This window comes from Oncorhynchus gorbuscha, linkage group LG06, assembly GCF_021184085.1.
Source record: "Oncorhynchus gorbuscha isolate QuinsamMale2020 ecotype Even-year linkage group LG06, OgorEven_v1.0, whole genome shotgun sequence".
Taxonomy (NCBI): domain Eukaryota; kingdom Metazoa; phylum Chordata; class Actinopteri; order Salmoniformes; family Salmonidae; genus Oncorhynchus; species Oncorhynchus gorbuscha.
In genome coordinates, this window is record NC_060178.1 from 82531652 (window position 1) to 82552521 (window position 20870).

Genomic DNA, 20870 nt, shown 5'->3' on the forward strand with positions numbered 1-20870 from the left:
AACAGTTGAAATACAAACATTTCAAAATAAATAACAATAATAACCAGACGCTTTGACAGACCAGACTTTGATTACAAAACACATGTAACAGTGTTTGAAAGATGGCACAGAAGATCATGGCTGACATTTTACATTCTCCCAACCAATTGTGCAATTTTGGTATTTTTTTGCGTGTTGTGTAACGTAATGCATTTATATAGCCCTTCTTACATCAGCTGATATATCAAAGTGCTGTACAGAAACCCAGCCTAAAAGCCCAAACAGCAAGCAATGCAGGTGTAGAAGCACGGTGGCTAGGAAAAACTCCCTAGAAAGGCCAAAACCTAGGAAAAAACCTAGAGAGGAACCAGGCTATGAGGGGTGGCCAGTCCTCTACTGGCTGTGCCGAGTGGAGAGTATAACAGAACATGGCCAAGATGTTCAAATGTTCATAAATGACCAGCATGGTCAAATAATAATAATCACAGTAGTTGTCGAGGGTGCAAGAAGTCATCACCTCATGAGTAAATGTCAGTTGGCTTTTCATAGCCGATCGTTGATATTATCTCTACCGCTCCTGCTGTCTCTAGAGAGTTGAAAACAGCAGGTCTGGGACAGGTAGCACGTCCGGTGAACAGGTCAGGATTCCATAGCCGCAGGCAGAACATTTGAAATTGGAGCAGCAGCACGGCCAGGTGGACTGGGGATCGCAAGGAGTCATCATGCCAGGTAGTTCTGAGGCATGGTCTTAGGGCTCAGGACCTCCGAGAGAGAGAAAGAAAGAGAGAAAGAGAATTAGAGAGAGCATACTTAAATTCACACAGGGCACCCGGATATGACAGGAGAAATACTCCAGATATAACAGACTGACCCTAGCCCCCTGACACATAAACTACTGCAGCATAAATACTGGAGGCTGAGAGAGGAGGAGTCAGGAGACACTGTGTCCCCATCCGATGATACCCCCAGACAGGGCCAAACAGGCAGGATATAACCCCACCCACTTTGCCAAATCCAAGACCACCTTTACTCCACACACAGAGATGCATACAAAGCTCTCCCCAGCCCTCCATCTGGCAAATCTATCATGACACAAGGCGAGACCCAGATGCAGACATGGAAGGCAGATGGTTGAAGTCTTACAATGTTTATTAATCCAAAAGGAGTATGCAAGAGAATGGTCTTGGACAGGCAAAAGGTCAAAACCAGATCAGAGTCCAGGAGGTACAGAGTGGCAGACAGGTTTGTGGTCAATTCAGGCAGGCGGGTTGTTAGATTAATTTGTATGGTTTGAGATAATGGCTAAAGTGTTTCACTCTGATATTGTATAATGGTGTGAAATGTTTGAGAATCATAAGAAGATAATATAAAGAAGTGTTTAGCTATGTGAGAATTATAGTCTTTAGTAGGGATGTTAGCAGAGTGAAGTTGTAAAACAGATAATAGAAAACCATCAGAGGTTTTCAAACCACGAGGGCCCCAACGGGGGAGGGGAAGTGAAAGCCTTGAAGAATGAGACAAGATTGATGGTTCTTTGTCGACAATGTGGTTAGTGGAAAAGTACTTGTCATTTGAGAAGGGAGTGACCTAAAGATAGGAATGTGTGTGTATATTATAAAAAGACTGAGTCTTCATTTTTGTCTTTAGAGCTCTCATGAATAAACTATACGAGCCTTTTGCATTAAGCTGAGTATTTGTCTAATTATTATTAAACCTAGGGTCTTACAAACCTCGGGAAATTGGATAAAGATTGAATGATTGTTTAATTATCATTATTGAAATGGAAAATTATCGTGACACGGGTACAGAGTCCAGAAACAGGCAAGGGTCAAAACCAGGACGACTAGAAAGAGGAGAATAGCAAAAACCAGGAGAACGGGAAAAATGCTGGTTGACTTGAAAAAACATACAAGACGAACTGGCACAGAGACAAAATCAGCGACACCTTGAGTGGGTGGAGACAATCACAAGGACAGGTGAAACAGATCAGGGCGTGACAAAATCTGACCATAATTCTATCTTCCAGATTCCTGCTTACAAGCAAAAACTAAAACAGGAAATACCAGTGACTCGCTCAATATGGAAGTGGTCAGATGATGCGGATGCTACACAGACTGGAATATCTTTCGGGATTCATCCAATGGCATTGAGGAATACATCACCTCAGTCATTGGCTTCATCAAGTGCATCGATGACGTTGTACCTACAGTGACTGTTCATACATGTCCCAACCAGAAGCCATGGATTAAGGGCAACATCCGCATCGAGCTAAAGGCTAAAGCTGCCGCTTTCAAGGAGCGAGAGACTAACCTGGACGCTTATAAGAAATCCCACTATGCCCTCAAACGAACCATCAAACAAGAAAAACGTAAATGTATGCTCTGACACTCGTCGGATGTGGCAGGGTTTGAAAACTATTCCGGACTACAATGGGAAACCTAGACACGAGGTGCCCAGTAACGCAAGCCTACCAGACGAGCTAAATGCCTTTTATGCTCGCTTCGAGGCAAGCAACACTGAAGCATGCACGAGAGCACCAGCTGTTCTAGATGACTGTGTGATAACACTCTTGATAGCCGATGTAAACAAAAGCTTCAAACAGGTCGATATTCACAAAGCCGCTGGTCCAGACTGATTACCAGGACGTGTACTCACAGCATGCGAGGACCAACTGTCAAGTGTCTTTACTGACATTTTCAACCTCTCCCTGACCGAGTCTGTAATACCTACATGTTTCAAGCAGACCACTATAGTCCCTGTGCCCAAGGAAGTGAAGGTAACCTGCCTAAATGATTACCGCCCCGTGGCACTCACATCAGTAGCCTTGAAGTGCTTTGAAAGGGTGGTCATGACTCACACCAACAGCATCCTTCCGGACACCCTAGACTCACTCCAATTCGCGTACCGCCCCAACAGATCCACAGATGACGCAATCTCAATCGCACTTCACACTGCCCTTTTACACCTGGACAAAGGAACACCTATGTGAGAATGCTATTCATTGACTACAGCTCAGCGTTCAACACCACAGTGCCTACGAAGCTCATCACTAAACTCAGGACTCTGGACTAAACATCTCCCTCTGTAACTGGATCCTGGACTTCCTGATGGGTCGCCCCCAGGTGCTAAGAGTATGCAATAACATGTCTGCCACGCTGATCCTTAACACTGGGGCCCCTCAGGTTGTGTGCTTAGTTCCCTCCTGTATTCCCTGTTCACCCACGACTGTGTGGGCAAACACAACTCCAAACCCATCATTAAGTTTGCTGATGACACAACAATGATAGGCCTGATCACCTACAACGATGAGACGGCATATAGGGAGGAGGTCAGAGAACTGGCACTGTGGTTCCAGGACAACAACCTCTCCCTCAATGTGAGCAAGACAAAGGAGCTGATCATGAACTACAGGAAAAGGCGGGCCGAACAGGCCCCCATTAACATGGACGGGGCTGTAGTGGAGCGGGTCGAGAGTTTCAAGTTCCTTGGTGTCCACCTCACAAACAAACTATCATCGTCCAAAAATACCAAGACAGTCGTGAAGAAGGCACGACAAAACCTTTTCCCCCTCAGGAGACTGAAAATATTTGGCTTGGGTCCCCAGATCCTCAAAAGTTTCTACAGCTGCACCATCGAGAGCATCCTGACCAGTTGCATCACCACCTGGTATGGCAATCGCTCGGTGTCTGACCGTAATGCACTGCAGAGGGTAGTCTGAACAGCCCAGTATATCAATGGGGCCAAGCTTCCTGCCATCCAGGACCTATATTCATCACTATAGCACATCCAGGACCTATAAACTAGGCGGTGTCAGAGGAATGCCCAGACAATTGTCAGAGACTCCAGTCACCCAAGTTATAGACTGTTCTCTGCTACCACACGGCAAGCGGTACCGGAGCGCCAAGTCTAGGACCAAAAGGCTCCTCAACAGCTTCTACCCCCAAGTCATTAGACTGCTGAACAATTCAAAAAAAATTGCCACAGGACAATTTACATTGACCCCCCCCCCCCCCTCTCTTGTACACTGCTGCTACTCACTGTTTGTTTGTTACCTATGCGTAGTCACTTTGCCCCCACCTACATGTACAGATTGCCTCAATTAGACTGTACCCCTGCACACTGACTCGGTACCGGTGCCCCCTGTATATAGCCTCGTTTTTGTTATTCTTTTTGTGTTACTTTTTATTATTACTTTTACTTTTACTATTTTAGCCTTCTTGGTAAATATTTTCTTATTCTTGACCTGGACACTTGGTTAAGGGCCTGTAAATAAGCATTTCACAGTAACGTCTATACTGTTGGTTAAGGGTTAAGGGCTTGTAAATAAGCATTTCACAGTAACGTCTACTGTCATGCAGGTGAAAGAGGACCCAAAAGCGACTTGGCGAAAACAGAGTCTTTAATCCAGTAAAGTAAATACAAACAAAAAACACAACTTTCACTCGAAATGACGAGGACAAACTGGAGACTCGATCTTGAACAGCAGGTGAACAGCAGGTTGCCTCGGGAAGGCACTTGAACCAGACAGACTCAGACACCTGCTCACCACGCAGCATCTGAGGAAAACACGACACGACAGGGCGATACACAAACACAGCACGGTGAATTCTAGACAAGGAACCGACAGGACAGGAACGGAACACAAAGGAAGAAATAGGGACTCTAATCAGGGGAAAGGATCGGGAACAGGTGTGGGAAGACTAAATGATTGATTAGGGGAATAGGAACAGCTGGGAGCAGGAACGGAACGATAGAGAGAAGAGAGAGCGAGAGAGTGAGAGAGGGAGGGGGAGAGAGAGGGATAGAAAGAGGGAAAGAACCTAATAAGACCAGCAGAGGGAAACGAATAGAATGGGAAGCACAGGGACAAGACAAGATAATAAATGACAAAACATGACAGTACCCCCCACTCACCGAGCGCCTCCTGGCGCACTCGAGGAGGAATCCTGGCGGCAACGGAGGAAATCATCAATGAGTGAACGGTCCAGCACGTCCCGAGACGGAACCCAACTCCTCTCCTCAGGACCGTAACCCTCCCAATCCACTAAGTATTGGTGACCCCGTCCCCGAGAACGCATGTCCATGATCTTATGTACCTTGTAAATAGGTGCGCTCTCGACAAGGACGGGAGGGGGAGGGAAGACGAACGGGGTGCGAAGAAAGGGCTTAACACAGGAGACATGGAAGACAGGATGGACGCGACGAAGATGTCGCGGAAGAAGCAGTCGCACAGCGACAGGATTGACGACCTGGGAGACACGGAACGGACCAATGAACCGCGGAGTCAACTTACGAGAAGCTGTCGTAAGAGGAAGGTTGCGAGTGGAAAGCCACACTCTCTGGCCGCAACAATACCTTGGACTCTTAATCCTGCGTTTATTGGCGGCTCTCACAGTCTGTGCCCTGTAACGGCAAAGTGCAGACCTCACCCTCCTCCAGGTGCGCTCACAACGTTGGACAAACGCTTGAGCGGAGGGAACGCTGGACTCGGCAAGCTGGGATGAGAACAGAGGAGGCTGGTAACCCAGACTACTCTGAAACGGAGATAACCCGGTAGCAGACGAAGGAAGCGAATTGTGAGCGTATTCTGCCCAGGGGAGCTGTTCTGCCCAAGACGCAGGGTTTCTGAAAGAAAGGCTGCGTAGTATGCGACCAATCGTCTGATTGGCCCTCTCTGCTTGACCGTTAGACTGGGGATGAAACCCGGAAGAGAGACTGACGGACGCACCAATCAAACGACAGAACTCCCTCCAAAACTGTGACGTGAATTGCGGGCCTCTGTCTGAAACGGCGTCTAACGGGAGGCCATGAATTCTGAATACATTCTCGATAATGATTTGTGCCGTCTCCTTAGCGGAAGGAAGTTTAGCGAGGGGAATGAAATGTGCCGCCTTAGAGAACCTATCGACAACCGTAAGAATCACAGTCTTCCCCGCAGACAAAGGCAGACCGGTAATGAAGTCTAGGGCGATGTGAGACCATGGTCGAGAAGGAATGGGGAGCGGTCTGAGACGACCGGCAGGAGGAGAGTTACCCGACTTAGTCTGCGCGCAGTCCGAACAAGCAGCCACGAAACGGCGCGTGTCACGCTCCTGAGTCGGCCACCAAAAGCGCTGGCGAATAGACGCAAGAGTGCCTCGAACACCGGGATGACCAGCTAACTTGGCAGAGTGAGCCCACTGAAGAACAGCCAGACGAGTGGAAACAGGAACGAAAAGGAGGTTACTAGGACAAGCGCGCGGCGACGCAGTGTGCGTGAGTGCTTGCTTAACCTGTCTTTCAATTCCCCAGACTGTTAACCCGACAACACGCCCATAAGGAAGAATCCCTCGGGATCAGTAGAAGCCACAGAAGAACTAAACAGACGGGATAAGGCATCAGGCTTGGTGTTCTTGCTACCCGGACGGTAAGAAATCACAAACTCGAAACGAGCGAAAAACAACGCCCAACGAGCTTGACGGGCATTAAGTCGTTTGGCAGAACGGATGTACTCAAGGTTCTTATGGTCTGTCCAAACGACAAAAGGAACGGTCGCCCCCTCCAACCACTGTCGCCATTCGCCTAGGGCTAAGCGGATGGCGAGCAGTTCACGGTTACCCACATCATAGTTGCGCTCAGATGGCGACAGGCGATGAGAAAAATAAGCGCAAGGATGAACCTTATCGTCAGACTGGAAGCGCTGGGATAGAATGGCTCCCACGCCTACCTCTGAAGCGTCAACCTCGACAATGAATTGTCTAGTGACGTCAGGAGTAACGAGGATAGGAGCGGACGTAAAACGTTCTTTTAGAAGATCAAAAGCTCCCTGGGCGGAACCGGACCACTTAAAACACGTCTTGACAGAAGTAAGAGCTGTGAGAGGGGCAGCAACTTGACCGAAATTACGAATGAAACGCCGATAGAAATTAGTGAAACCTAAAAAGCGCTGCAACTCGACACGTGACCTTGGAACGGGCCAATCACTGACAGCTTGGACCTTAGCGGAATCCATCTGAATGCCTTCAGCGGAAATAACGGAACCGAGAAAAGTAACGGAGGAGACATGAAAAGAGCACTTCTCAGACTTTACGTAGAGACAATTCTCTAAAAGGCGCTGTAGAACACGTCGAACGTGCTGAACATGAATCTCGAGTGACGGAGAAAAAATCAGGATATCGTCAAGATAGACAAAAACAAAGATGTTCAGCATGTCTCTCAGAACATCATTAACTAATGCCTGAAAAACAGCTGGCGCATTGGCGAGACCAAACGGCAGAACCCGGTACTCAAAATGCCCTAACGGAGTGTTAAACGCCGTTTTCCACTCGTCCCCCTCTCTGATGCGCATGAGATGGTAAGCGTTACGAAGGTCCAACTTAGTAAAGCACCTGGCTCCCTGCAGAATCTCGAAGGCTGATGACATAAGGGGAAGCGGATAACGATTCTTAACCGTTATGTCATTCAGCCCTCGATAATCCACGCAGGGGCGCAGAGTACCGTCCTTCTTCTTAACAAAAAGAACCCCGCCCCGGCCGGAGAGGAAGAAGGCACTATGGTACCGGCGTCAAGAGACACAGACAAATAATCCTCGAGAGCCTTACGTTCGGGAGCCGACAGAGAGTATAGTCTACCCCGAGGAGGAGTGGTCCCCGGAAGGAGATCAATACTACAATCATACGACCGGTGAGGAGGAAGGGAGTTGGCTCGGGACCGACTGAAGACCGTGCGCAGATCATGATATTCCTCCGGCACTCCTGTCAAATCGCCAGGTTCCTCTGAGAAGTAGGGACAGAAGAAACGGGAGGGATGGCAGACATTAAACACTTCACATGACAAGAAACGTTCCAGGATAGGATAGAATTACTAGACCAATTAATAGAAGGATTATGACATACTAGCCAGGGATGACCCAAAACAACAGGTGTAAACGGTGAACGAAAAACCAAAAAAGAAATAGTCTCACTGTGGTTACCAGATACTGTGAGGGTTAAAGGTAGTGTCTCAAATCTGATACTGGGAAGATGACTACCATCTAAGGCGAACATGGGCGTAGGCTTCTCTAACTCTCTGAAAGGAATGTCATGTTTCCGAACCCATGCTTCGTCCATGAAACAACCCTCAGCCCCAGAGTCTATCAAGGCACTACATGTAGCACCCGAACCGGTCCAGCGTAGATGGACCGACAAAGTAGTACAGGATCTTGATGGAGAGACTTGAGTAGTTGCGCTCACCTGTAGCCCTCCGCTTACAGATGAGCTCTGGCTTTTACTGGACATGAATTAACAAAATGTCCAGCAACTCCGCAATAGAGGCACAGGCGGTTGGTGATCCTCCGTTCCCTCTCCTTAGTCGAGATGCGAATCCCTCCCAGCTGCATGGGCTCAGACTCTGAGCCAGAGGAGGGAGATGGTTGCGATGCGGAGCAGGGAAACACCGTTGATGCGAGCTCTCTTCCACGAGCCCGGTGACGAAGATCTACCCGTCGTTCTATGCGGATGGCGAGAGCAATCAAAGAGTCCACATCTGAAGGAACCTCCCGGGAGAGAATCTCATCCTTAACCACTGCGTGGAGTCCCTCCAGAAAACGAGCGAGCAGCGCCGGCTCGTTCCACTCACTAGAGGCAGCAAGAGTGCGAAACTCAATAGAATAATCCGTTATGGACCGTTCACCTTGGCATAAGGAAGCCAGGGCCCTAGAAGCCTCCCTACCAAAAACTGAACGGTCAAAAACCCGAATCATCTCCTCTTTAAAGTTCTGGAACTTGTTAGAGCAATCAGCCCTTGCCTCCCAGATAGCTGTGCCCCATTCTCGAGCCCGGCCAGTAAGGAGTGAAATGACGTAAGCAACCCGAGCTCTCTCTCTAGAGTATGTGTTGGGTTGGAGAGAGAACACAATCTCACACTGCGTGAGAAAGGAGCGGCACTCAGTGGGCTGCCCGGAGTAGCAAGGTGGGTTATTAACCCTAGGTTCTGGAGGCTCGGCAGGCCAGGAAGTAACAGGTGGCACGAGACGTAGACTCTGGAACTGTCCAGAGAGGTCGGAAACCTGAGCGGCCAGGTTCTCCACGGCATGGCGAGCAGCAGACAATTCCTGCTCGTGTCTGCCGAGCATGGCTCCTTGGATCTCGACGGCAGTGTAACGAGCGTCTGAAGTCGCTGGGTCCATTCCTTGGTCGGTTCCTTCTGTCATGCAGGTGAAAGAGGACCCAAAAGCGACTTGGCGAAAACAGAGTCTTTAATCCAGTAAAGTAAATACAAACAAAAAACACAACTTTCACTCGAAATGACGAGGACAAACTGGAGACTCGATCTTGAACAGCAGGTGAACAGCAGGTTGCCTCGGGAAGGCACTTGAACCAGACAGACTCAGACACCTGCTCACCACGCAGCATCTGAGGAAAACACGACACGACAGGGCGATACACAAACACAGCACGGTGAATTCTAGACAAGGAACCGACAGGACAGGAACGGAACACAAAGGAAGAAATAGGGACTCTAATCAGGGGAAAGGATCGGGAACAGGTGTGGGAAGACTAAATGATTGATTAGGGGAATAGGAACAGCTGGGAGCAGGAACGGAACGATAGAGAGAAGAGAGAGCGAGAGAGTGAGAGAGGGAGGGGGAGAGAGAGGGATAGAAAGAGGGAAAGAACCTAATAAGACCAGCAGAGGGAAACGAATAGAATGGGAAGCACAGGGACAAGACAAGATAATAAATGACAAAACATGACATCTACACTGTTGGTTAAGGGTTAAGGGCTTGTAAATAAGCATTTCACAGTAAAATCTACACTTGTTGTATTCGGCGCATGAGGCAAATAAAGTTTGATTTGAAGGGACTTTTCTTTTTGTGCAGCAATCTGTCGTATTTTATAAAAACGTAATTCTCTGTGACCTCCGTCATATTGCACAACGTAATCCAGTTTTCCAATGGAGTATGAAGTTAGTGACTTCAAACATGCACTACCACGCGATACTTTTATAAATATCAATTGTTTAATGCTTACTGTGTACTTTGTAGCTAGTTAACATTATTAATAGAGAGCGTTTTTGGGAAAGCCTTTCCATCTGCCAGTGAACGGTTGTCACGTTCTGACCCTAGTTCTTGTGATATTTGTTTGTTTTTGTTGGTCAGGACGTGAGTTGGGTGGGCATTCTATGTTTTGTGTTTCTAGGTTGATTTTCTGTGTTGGACCTAGTATGGATCTCAATCAGAGGCAGGTGTCGTTAGTTCTCTCTGATTGAGAATCATACTTAGGTAGCCTGGGTTTCACTGTTGTTTTGTGGGTGATTGTTTCCGTGTCTGTGTTTATGTTTGTTCGCCACACGGTACTGTTTCGGTTTTGTTCACGTTTATTGTTTTTGTATTCATTGAGTTTTCAGTTTATGTTTTTAAATAAACAACCATGGACACTTACCACGCTGCATCTTGGTCCAATCCTTGCTACACCTCCTCAGAAGAGGAGGAGGAAAACCTTTACAACGGTTATGCCTATCATTAGCATCGCTATATTTTTCCTGTTCCTTAATTGTTTGAAACCTGGAAGTTCTACTTCATATTATGAGGCATGTCTCTTTTACCTAGCCTATAGTCAAAAACACACCATAGAAATGTGGAGGCAATTATTTTTTATAAAGGCATTATAAAGGCATCTCCTGTTCTATTGGCTTTCTTTCAACTGTATGTGATTGTATAGCAGCTAATGGTATTATCCTAATCATATTAACAACCCATGATAGTTGTTGCATCTTTAAATCCCTCCTATTTCAAAGGGATATTTCCATCTATGTCCATGAAACCGCTTGCATGTGCTGTGCACATTTTAGAATGGTGTGTTTCCACAAATAGCATTTTTGAACATTCACGCGTAGTCCTACTGCCGTGTGTGTATATTGCTGCGCCTAAAATGTGAAGAAATTATTTAAAATAAGTTTGTATACCTGTGTACACCCTCCACTACACCACTGCCTGCATGGTTCTGGTACCAGTTCCAACCGAATGTGAAATCTGAAACCAGCTGGGATTTCCCTTCTACCATTTTATTCGCTCTTCAGGCTGTCCAACTCCTGGCTCTCTCCCTACTTCACATCCATTAACAAAGCACATTCCTACAATCAAATCAAATTGTATTTGTCACATTTATCACAATAGACCAGGTGTACCTTACTGTGAAATGCTTACTTACAAGCCCAAGAAATAGAGTTAATAAAATATTTACTAAATAAACTAAAGTTAAATAATCAAATCAATCAAAAAGTAACACAAGAAATGTACATAACAATAACGAGGCTACGTACTGTACATCCTTACATCGTAGCACAGCAGTTGAGAGTGGTTTCATCACTATAGCACATTCAGATACTGATTTATATCCATGAATAGATTTTAAACAAATAACTATTTATGTTAGTCATAGATGGGCAAGATTAATTGTGTGACGTTCACAAGGGTTTTGATCAAGAGAGAACTTTAGAAATTATGCAAATTTTCTCTAACACTAAACATACAAATATATACTTTACAGTTATAAGGAAGGTTAAATATTTTTTATGTTATTGTACTATATTTAGTCATTTTAATTTTGATGTAATTTCAAGCCTTATTCATACAGTTTTGTTGAATACCAAATACATCATATAGAATATTTCATATTTTCATATTTGTACAATGTGAGCTTGTGTCTTTAAATGTGTCTTTAAATGTGACTACACCTCAGCAATTTATAACTATTTTTTACCAAAAAGGTGAGATTTTAACCTTAGAGTATGCAACATTACTAGTTATTGCTTATGGTCTTCTCATGATGCAGTAAATAATTACTTTTGGGGATTACGTAGATTACATTTTAGATGACTTCAAATTCTGGTCATTTTTACCACATAACTATAAAACACATATAATTCTACATTTTAAAAATGAAATTATTCTACAATCAAATGATGGCAAATCTGCATTTTAGTGGATTGTACTAAACCTATTTTAGTTTTAGTATTTTAGTTTTATAGGATATGCAAAATAACTGTAATTCTGCTAAAACATAAGTCAGTTATTTTTTTTATTTTACCTTTATTTAACCAGGCAAGTCAGTTAAGAACATATTCTTATTTTCAATGACGGCCTGGGAACAGTGGGTTAACTGCCTGTTCAGGGGCAGAACGACAGATTTGTACCCTGTCAGCTTGGGGGTTTGAACTTGCAACCTTCCGGTTACTAGTCCAACACTCTAACCACTAGGCTACGCTGCCACCTCACAATGGTAAATGTATATTTCAGATAACATTATTTACATGTCTAAAGATATTTTAACAAGAATTAAGTTGATATTTTGCGATGATTGTTGCTTTTTCCAATAGCTTCTGGGGCCAAAATGTCCACGTATGTAAAATACTGCGTGATGGTAGTTTGAGGGTTAATAAACATGTTGGTGTATTCCACAGAGTACAGCTTAGAGCCTTGTGAAGATCCAGGAGTGCCAGCCTACAGCCGGCGAGTTGGTTTCCAGTTTGGCGTGGGGGACTCACTCATTTTTTCCTGCTTCCCGGGTTATCGATTGGAGGGGGACCACAAGATCACCTGCCTGGGGGGAGGCCGGAGGGTCTGGAGTGGAGCCCTGCCAAGGTGTGTGGGTAGGTGGACACATGCTTTCATTTCGTTTGGACAAACTGGGAATACTTGTACTTTGAAAAAACTGGTACTGTACTTTACCCATGACAGGAGAATGAGCTATACTGAACATACAGTGTAATGCAAGTGAATGAGCTAGTTTCTAATAGATTGATTGATTTACCTCAATTGCAGAAAAAATCTCAAGAATATAACTCGTTCCTATTATCAATTACGTACTATATTATGGGCAGAGCATGAAACCAGGGCAGAGTTTGGACACAGTAAAACACATATCATATCTATTGTGCTAACAGATTATCTGGCTGTCATTTTGTCATCCCTTACAAAGAACCTTGTGCTTTCCCATAAAAAGTTCAGTAGAGAAAATTAGGCAATCACCCCACGATAACTTAACTCGGGCTCAAGCTCACACAGCTCAAGTTCTACAGACAACATCTGCTTCTATACCTGAGGAACAACATCACAATATTAAGTACAAGGACATCCAATTCCAGCACAGCTCTGAGCCTTTGTGACCAACACACACTTGATGCAGAGAGCCGATCATTCATTCATATTCCTCTCAAGTTTCTGTTGTGGCGATTCATCAATATGCCAATGGGTAATATTCCAACAGGGGCAACACCTGATTGGCCCATCAGTGGGTAACAGAGCAGCAGCTGCTGAAGTATTCTGGGTTCAACCTGCTGAATATTTGTGGTGAACTCTTCACTCTGGGTTAAACTGCTCCTTTAATGCCCCTCTTCAGTTTCATGACCGCCAGATATACTGTATATTTTCTCACAGGTCTTCTCGTTCTCTCTCTCTCTCTATCGTTCTGTGGAATGAGCAGCTTCTAGTGTGTAGGGAAATTTGACAGTTCTCTAAAGTTAATCAAGATATTTTTCTTGCTTCAAACCCAGATTGCCATGAAATGTCTTAATATCAAATTATCTCCATTCTTCTGTCTCTCTTTGGCTCATTCTCTCTCTCCTGCTCTGTCTCTCTCTTTCCTGCTCTTTCTCGCTCTGTCTCTCTGCCTAGCTGAATGTGGAGCCACTACCGTTGGGAGTGAGGGGGTTCTGCTATCACCCAATTACCCATCCAATTATGACAATAACCATGAGTGCATTTACCGCATTGAGACGGAGACAGGGAAGGGCATCCGTGTCACAGCCACTCACTTCCAGCTCCATGAGGGGGATTACCTGAAGGTGAGTCTCACACACACACTGCACATCACTCATACACTACACTGGATATTTACTCGGTTGATGTTACACATAAATACTGCCCTACGCATAATCCTCTTACTGTAAGGTGTGTAAATGGTTAATAAAGGGCTCAATGTGGGACTTTTTCACTGCACCATCATCTCTTTGAATGCAGTTGGAATATGACCGAAGGTAACTTGTAGGAGACCAGAGCTAGTGACTCAGTCAGATCATGAACTATTAATGCCTTCATTAAAATTACATGGTACCAGAGCTTGAGGCATAGAGAGCACCGTGAGGGAAATACGTTTTTAACAATCCCTGAAGACCACTAATTATACAGATATGTTATTGAAAACAAGAGAGGATAAGTGTTCTCTTTGAGTGTAACATCATATGAGAAATCTGAAATGCCTGTGCATATGGCTTGTACAATGAAATGTTTTTGTTAATCTTTCATCATACATTCTGTGCATCTAATAGCCAATAATTGAGGAAGTGGAAGGGGATTCAGGAAGGATTGTTTATCCTAATGGTAAAGTTCTTGGTTGAAAGAATACATTTAAAGTTTTATTGGATATCTTACATCGACTATTTCCCATTATAGTGCTATCTAATGTACAGAAGTGGCACTGCTTATTGCTGTAAAAAGTAAAGATTATGGGCCTCCCGAGTGGCACAATGGCATTGCAGTGTTAGTTGTGCCACTAGAGTCTGGGTTCAAGTCCAGGCTCTGTCGCAGCTGGCTGCGACTGGGAGACCAATGGGGTGGCGCACAATTAGCCCAGTGTCATCCGGGTTAGGGGAGGGTTTGGCCGGCATGGATATTCTTGTCCCATCGCGCACTAGCAACTCCTGTGGCAGGCTGGGCGCAGTGCACGCTGACACAGTCACCAGGTGTACGGTGTTTCCTTTGACATATTGGTGTGGCTTCCAGGATAAGTGGGCATTGTGTCCAGAAGCAATGTGGCTTGTTTGGGTTGTGTTACAGTGGATGCACGGCTCTCGACTTTTGCCTCTCCCAACTCCGTACGGGAGTTGCAGTAATGAGACAAGACTTTATCTACCAATTGGATACCATGAAATTGGGGAGCAAAAGGGTTCAAGGATTCTCCGACCTCCTGCATTGTTTGCCATTGGGTTTCTTGTATTATAATGATTTTGCCGAGACTGAAGAATTCCCAATAATGTTGCATTCATCTAATGTTTTAATTTTTACATTTTGTTCTTCCAAATTAATTGTCTTTTATGTTGTAAATGGATTGGTCTTGAAACTTTCTTCTGCATTGGAAATGCTTAGTCAACCACAGGAAAGATATTTTCTCCTCATTTTGGTCTTGAATTATGTAACCCAGCCTACTACTCTGCTCAGGGTTGAAACGATGTTAACTGCGTTAGAAAATTGGAAAACTGACATTGATTTATGATGACCTCTGCTATTTTTTTATTAAACAGCACACTTTTCTGTGTACACTCAATATATACAGTATGTTATTTGGAAATGGCACCCTTCCGGTTTCCCCACATGAACATGATTTTCCCTTTGTCTTGATCACTAACCTTTGGAAGGCCCACACTTTAAATATTTTTCCTTTGCGTATGCATTCATAGTATGTATGTAGAATATGTATCTTTATTGTTTTCTTGATTGATTGAATGCTAACTGCTCACTCAAACTACTCGCACTGCCACTCTGCGAATAATGTAATTCTACTGCAAGAGCCTGCATACTGTACAGTCAAGGTGTGAATTACAGGGGAGCCAGGTAGGCTTAGCTCCCCTGAATGAGACATTAGCTGCCCTAAATGCAACAAAAAGTTTGGAAGGGGTCTCTAAATAATGCTAATTGAACCATTCTCCTATTTCTTTAAAATGTAGTCTTAAATATGTTTTACAGTGGTAAATATGAAAATAAAAGCTTCTAAATTAAACAAACACCCCCACCTCTTTGTCATGGTTTAAACCATTTATTTCTATGTGGTGGTGCTGTCCATTTAGTAGTGTTGAATTTCAGCCTCAGCGGAGCTCCCTTACACGTAGATTTTTCTTTGTACTTCCTCATTTTCGCCATTTGTTTGCCATGTGTCCTTGATAAAAAATAGCCTTTATTCCAATGTATTAGATTCATCCGTCGATTTGTCATTGTTTGCTTTTGTCAGTCAGCTGTTTAGAGCGCTCATTGCTTTGTTTTTCAGATGCGCATAGGTACTGGTGTTCTCCGTGGCTAGAAGTAATGGAGCATTTAATTAGCTTTAACATTTTCTATCAATATTTGTTTTCTTTCTTGGATCAGCTGATGATGGTCGACAATATCACTAGACAACTAGCCTAAAGCTAGACACCAATGCGCATCCAATCCATCCAACAAGCAGGCTGGCTATACAAAAATGACAGTAGGCCTATAATGTGACTTATAAGTCTACTGTTGTTAACGTTCGGTTTGAAGCATTCAATTTTTTGTGTGCCCATGGGGCCCATGAGCTGTTTTCATGGCGAAACATTTCATGGTGAAATATTATGTAGGCATAGTTACAGGGCATTCTCCAAGATCCATGATTCATACAAGGTTTAAGTTACATTTTCTAATTCAATTGTTAAATGCTTAATAATGACAAATAACACTGTAATTAATGCCATTAATGTAAGAAAATACATTTAGCGATTTACAGTATCAAAACATGTTTTGATTCTACTCATGTATTATGTTGAATGTAGGCTACCTCTTCTGGGTGTATTCATGTGTGTTAAATTGTCTCAGCTAAAAGAGGGTAGGCAACCGACAGTGGTGTAGGCCTAGTGGAGGGTTAACACCATTTACTCAGATTTTCAGAAAAAGGCATTGAAAGTATAGGGAGTGTTACCTTTTTTTTAGAAAGAGACAGGATTTCAGAATTGACTTACCTTATTTTTACCATTACATCACTGGCTACTGGTAGGCCTATTTGACGTTCATGGTAATACACATTGTAGCCTTGTCTAGTAAATCGAACTTGTATGTTAGGTTGACCGTCCCATTTTTCCAGGGACAGTTTCAGACCCATTTCAGGTGTCCCGACATTTTAGGCTACAAAAAAGGTAAATTTGGCAACAAGACGCATCAAATCAGATGAAAATATCATGACTGGTTGTGTTCATGCCAGATTAAAAGGTAAATCATTTACATTTAAAATAAAATTGAGACCCCCCCTGAATCACATGGTGTAATTCACACTCTGTGTACTGTATGCTATTAAATAGCATGCTACTGTGGTCCTCTGTACCCCAGTTGGTAGATTATGGATCTTGCGATGCTATGATTGTGGGTTCAATTCCCGGGACCATCCATATGTAAAAAAAAATGTAAATATGAATGACTGTCAGTGGCATTTGATAAGTGTCTGATAAATATTAACTGTACCAGTCAGAGTTTCTATTTACTTTTACTATTTTCTACATTGTAGAATAAAAGTGAAGATATAAAACTATGAAATAACACACGTGGTATCATGTATTAACCAAAAAAGTGTTAAACAAATCTAAATATATTTTAGATTCTTCAAAGTAGGCACCCTTTACCTTGATGACAGCTTTGCACACTCTTGGCATTCTCTCAACCACCTTCATGAGGAATGCTTTTCCAACAGTCTTGAAGGAGTTCCCACATATGCTGAGCACTTGGCTGCTTTTCCTTCACTCTGCGGTCCAACTCATCCCAAACCATCTCAATTGGGTTGAGGTTGGGTGATTGTGGAGGGCAGGTTAACTGATGCAGCACTCCATCACTCTCCGTCTTGGTCAAATAGCCCTTATACAGCCTGTAGGTGTGTTTTGTGTCATTGTCCTGTTGAAAAACAAATGATAGTCCCACCAAACACAAACCAGATGGGATGGCGTATCACTGCAGAATGCTGTGGTAGCCATGCTGGTTAAGTGTGCCTTGAATTCTAAATAAATCACAGACAGTGTCACCATGAAAGCACCCCCACAACATCACACCGCTTTCTCCATGCTTCACGGTGGGAACCACACATGCAGAGATCATCCGTTCACCTACTCTGGACTCATCAGACCAAAGGACATATTTCCACCAGTCTAATGTCCATTGCTCGATTTTCCTGTCTCAAGAAAGTCTCTTCTTCTTATTGGTGTCCTTGGTTTGGTGTCTTGGCAGCAATTCGACCATGAAGGCCTGATTCACTCAGTCACCTCTGAACAGTTGATGTTGAGATGTGTCTGTTACTTGAACTCTGTGAAACATTTATTTGGGCTGCAATCTGAGGCTGGTAACTCTAATGAACCTGTCCTCTGCAGCAGAGAGAACTCTGGGTCTTGCTTTCTTGTGGCAGTCCTCATGAGAGCCTAGCGTTTGATGGTTTTTGCAACCGCATTTGAAGAAATGTTCAAGTTCTTGAAAGTTTCCGTATTGACTGACCTTCATTTCTTAAAGTAATGATGGACTGTCATTTCTCTTTGCTGATTTGACCTGTTCTTGCCATAATATGGACTTGGTCTTTTACCAAATAGGGCTATCTTTTGTATACCACCCCTACCTTGTCACAACACAACTAATTGGCTCAAATGTATTAACAGGGAAAGAAATTCCACAAATGAACTTTTAACAAGGCACACCTGTTAATTGAAATGCATTCCAGGTAACTACCGCATGAAGCTGGTAGAGAGAATGCCAAGAAGGTGCAAAGCTGTCATCAAGGCAAAGGGTGGCTACTTTGAAGAATCTCAAATATTAAATAGATTTTTGTTTGTTTAACACTTTTTTGGTTAATAAATGATTCCATATGTGTTATTTCATAGTTTGATGTCTTCACTATTATTCTACAATGTGGAAAATAGTAAATATAAGGAAAACCCTTGAATGAGTATGTGTGTCCAAATCTTTGACTGGTACTGTATGTTATTATGGTAACGATTTACTTTGACTACACATCCATAGTGCATTTATTACACATCTATTAGCATTTGATGAACTTGTTATGAATGTTCCCACTTGCATTATTAAAGGTTAATTAGATATATCCATGACATATCTAAAGTACATTCATGTACTTTACATTCTGCAAGATTTAGATCTCATATTTAGGTATCTTAATAGATGTATCATTACAATGGCAGAGTAGTGTCATCATTATGGCTGTTCACAAAAGTGTGCTTTCGTACCAGTGGTAGGGAATATGCCAAAAGGCCAAACGACGTTTAGAAAGATATGCTGATATATAGCCTGTACTAGCCCCATTTGCCCCACCAGCCAGTATAGGCTTGTGAGTTATGTTCTTCTTTTTCTCTCTGAGGTCAATGGTGCTTGAAGATCTCCACAGGGTTGAATCCTCTGGGTAAATCTTACATATCAAATCATGTAGTTGAGGGTTATATCATAACGCTTTCGTAATTAATTAACAGCCCTCCTCCACAACAAAGTTAGGCCTAAGATGGTCATACTGGGCTATAACGCACACATGAAGGTTATATGTATGAATTATATGCAGTCAAAGTAAAGTCAAATCTATTTTCCCATTCATAAAGCATTTATAGCTAATCACTTCATGGTAATTAACTTAGCAGTTTGTCATCTTATCTATAACGTCATCATAAAAGGTCTATGTATGAAGTCTATGCAGTCAACATGCTGTCATTTCTGTTTTCCCATTCATAAAGCATTTATAAAAATGTCTCATTTATCAAAAAGAATACGGACACAACGCAAATGTTAAAGGAAATATTTACATTTTATTTACATTTTCCAGACGTAGGACAGAAAACAATTGCTGAGGACATCGCCGATGAATCATGCTGTTGGCATTTTTCAGTTTGAATTTTCTTGAGTAGATTTAACAAAGAATGAAATTCAAAGCATTCAAATTAAATGATCTTAGCCATAACTGCTTTATGCATGGGGAAATAGATTTGACTTTACTTTGACTGCATTGAATTCATTAATAGACCCTTCATGTGTGAGTTATAGACCAGTGTGACCAACTTAGTTGTGATGTGCAGGAGGGCAGTTAATGAGTTACGAAAGAGTTATGACCCTCAACTACACAATTTGAGCCATAAAAGTTACCCTGAGGAGTCAACCCTGTGGGGACCCCATACACTATTGACCTCAGTGAGAAGAAGAAGAAGAATATAAGTCACGGGCCTCCCCCGGCTGGTGGGGGAAATGGGGCTAGTACAGGCTATATATATATATATACCGTATATATAAATATATATATATATATATATTTATACAGTGGGGCAAAAAAGTATTTAGTCAGCCACCAATTGTGCAAGTTCTCCCACTTAAAAAGATGAGAGAGGCCTGTAATTTTCATCATAGGTACACTTCAACTATGACAGACAAAATGAGGGGAAAAAAATCCAAAAAATCACATTGTAGGATTTTTAATGAATTTATTTGCAAATTATGGTGGAAAATAAGTATTTGGTCACCTACAAACAAGCAAGATTTCTGGCTCTCACAGACCTTTAAGAGGCTCCTCTGTCCTCCACTCGTTACCTGTATTAATGGCACCTGTTTGATCTTGTTATCAGTATGAAAGACACCTGTCCAAAGGTGTATGGAAGACATACAATACCACTGATATTCTGCCTCGATCTGGGGCTCCACGCAAGATCTCACCCTGTGGGGTCAAAATGATCACAAGAACGGTGAGCAAAAATCCCAGAACCACACGGGGGCCCTAGTGAATGACCTGCAGAGAGCTGGGACCAAAGTAACAAAGCCTACCATCAGTAACACACTACGCCGCCAGGGACTCAAATCCTGCAGTGCCAGACGTGTGCCCCTGCTTAAGCCAGTACATGTCCAGGCCCGTCTGAAGTTTGCTAGAGAGTATTTGGATGATCCAGAAGAAGATTGGGAGAATGTCATATGGTCAGATGAAACCAAAATATAACTTTTTGGTAAAAACTCAACTCGTCGTGTTTGGAGGACAAAGAATGCTGAGTTGCATCCAAAGAACACCATACCTACTGTGAAGCATGGGGGTGGAAACATCATGCTTTGAGGCTGTTTTTCTGCAAAGGGACCAGGACGACTGGTCCGTGTAAAGGAAAGAATGAATGGGGCCATGTTTCGTGAGATTTTGGCT

General features: G+C 43.4%; 1 protein-coding gene across 1 annotated transcript in view; it reads left to right on the top strand.

The window, feature by feature from the left end:
* Positions 1-20870, top strand: part of LOC124038747 (CUB and sushi domain-containing protein 1-like) — a 374488-nt gene that overhangs the window by 218600 nt on the left and 135018 nt on the right. Inside the window, 2 exon segments of the mRNA XM_046354821.1 lie at positions 12400-12588; positions 13613-13782. Of these exon segments, the coding sequence (XP_046210777.1) occupies positions 12400-12588; positions 13613-13782 (359 nt within the window).